At 46.8% G+C, this 2,023-nt stretch overlaps 1 protein-coding gene across 1 annotated transcript; it reads right to left on the reverse strand.

Annotated features, from left to right (window-relative positions):
• TM35_000411660 (receptor-type adenylate cyclase) lies at positions 1–1,158 on the reverse strand (the record flags this gene model as incomplete). The annotated part of the gene is made up of 1 exon (XM_029029874.1): positions 1–1,158. A coding segment is annotated over one exon (1,158 nt), but the record flags the coding sequence as incomplete, so codon positions are not given.
• Positions 1,159–2,023: the final 865 nt, after the last annotated feature.

Raw genomic sequence — 2,023 nt, forward strand, 5'->3', positions numbered from 1 at the left:
ACCGTGATTACAATGTCTTAGGTACGTCTCCATTGCTGTCTGGAAGCGCTGGATCGCAGTGTACTGTGTGTCCGTCGCAAGTGGGTTTGTGCCCGTCGTGATCACTTGGCCACTCACAAACGGAATATATTTATCTACTGCCTGACGCCACACACTCAAAAGCATGTCCTGCACAACAAAGGGACCCAGCAGATATGCACCAACAGTGCGACTGTCCGTCAGCATTCTCATGATAAACTTCGCAGTGTCGCTAATAGGCGAACCAAACACAATCACAGCCTGTGGGCGGGTGTCCGCAAACGCATCCCACGTAGCATTGAAAACTGCATCGTCAGCAGGTTCACTAAGTGAGCTGTTCAAAGTGAACACACCACAAAGCTCATAACCCATGGCAGACATGACTCGTACAGCCTGCTCGTAATCACCCTTCCCAAACAAACTATTCTGGAGATACATGAATCCAAGTCTGCGTACATGAAGCTTATTCACAGCATGGTTCACAAGCGCAAGCAGCTCAGCACCAGGTTCAGCACGCACAAAGTACACATTGGGATTCCACGTTCTCAAGCTAGAAAACGCAGTGATGGGTGCAAATGCAACACTACGGTGCTTTGCAATGGCAGGCAGAGTGAGCTCTACAGCAGTATCCCCGAAAAGTCCTTGTACTGCCAGAATGTCAGGGTCCTCAGTCAGTGCATCGTCAACAGTCTTCCCAGAGGCCTCAAACGTCGTATGCCTGGTCACAATCTTAACACGTATGCCATCAGCCACAGTACAGTTGCGGGACCATAGTGCCGCATTGAAACCAGCATCAACAGCATGTAAAGTATGAGGCGACACTGGATGATCCGTAATATTCAATGCCAACAGCTTCACAGTGTCCTTTGCATTATCTGTATCCTTGCACAGTGCTGTGAGTGGGGTGTACACCAGCAGGTGGATGAGGCACAGCAGTGCGGTGAGGCACATCAGCGGGCGGAAGGACGTACCGCCGCCGTAGTGTGCCACACTCGTGGCCTGGGGTGTGTGGAAGTGCATAGCTTGTGTATTGAAGTTACTGGGAGAGTACAAGAGAAGGGAATGGAATGCAAATAAAAGAGAGACAGGTTGTATAGAGAGAGAGACCACAGCAGAGCAACACAGTGAGCTGGTGGCCATCCAATCACACAACACTGGCAGTGCACCAAGAGCAAAAAAAGACACAACCTTCTGCAAAGATTAACAGTAGGAAAATGTGGGACACGAAAAGGAAACAGAGAAACAGTCACTAGAGGAGAGCAGCAGTAATAAGCGATCCACATGTAAAGAAGGTGTGTATCGCGAGGGTGGTGCACACGAAACCTGCACTCCCAACCCTATTTGTAGACACACATGCTCAGAGAGAGAGAATGAGCAGCAGCCAATAGCGGCAAGTCGTGAACACGGAGCAACCGCCACGATCGAAGAACAGAGACCACAAGACACACATATACCCACACACACATAGAGAGAGAAGGGCAGCCTACTGCAGCGACACACGTCACCGCAAAAGATCCGTCATGAGAGCCCACCACACATGGAAACACACTAGTGAAGGAAGAAGAGAAGCAACACAGGATAGTGCAGAAGGCAGCAAAGAAGCAGAACCAAAACCACAGCCACATTCTAAATGGAGAACATGATCGCTCTCACACATCACATCCAATACGCTGTTTCACCATTCACAGAGTGCACATCCACCACACAAGTGAGCACGATGTGAATGAAGTGCCGGACAATCACATACACACATGAGTAAAAAACGTCCAAAACAAATACCTAAATGACAAACATAATATATTTAACCTATCAGCAGAAAACAAAAAAAGAACATAAAATGAAGGAAGAATGCATCATAACTCCCCTAATTATAGAAGGAAAAAGTCAGAGAGACAAACCACAGAACAAACAAACACTCATTGAAATGGATAATCCAAATAAAAAATTAAGGTTACATTATTTAAACGTTTATGTAAAATCTAAAAAAAAGTTTCAGAAGAATAAA

The sequence above is a fragment of the Trypanosoma theileri genome (genome assembly GCF_002087225.1).
Source record: "Trypanosoma theileri isolate Edinburgh chromosome Unknown TM35_Tth_41_V1, whole genome shotgun sequence".
Classification (NCBI taxonomy): Eukaryota; Euglenozoa; class Kinetoplastea; order Trypanosomatida; family Trypanosomatidae; genus Trypanosoma; species Trypanosoma theileri.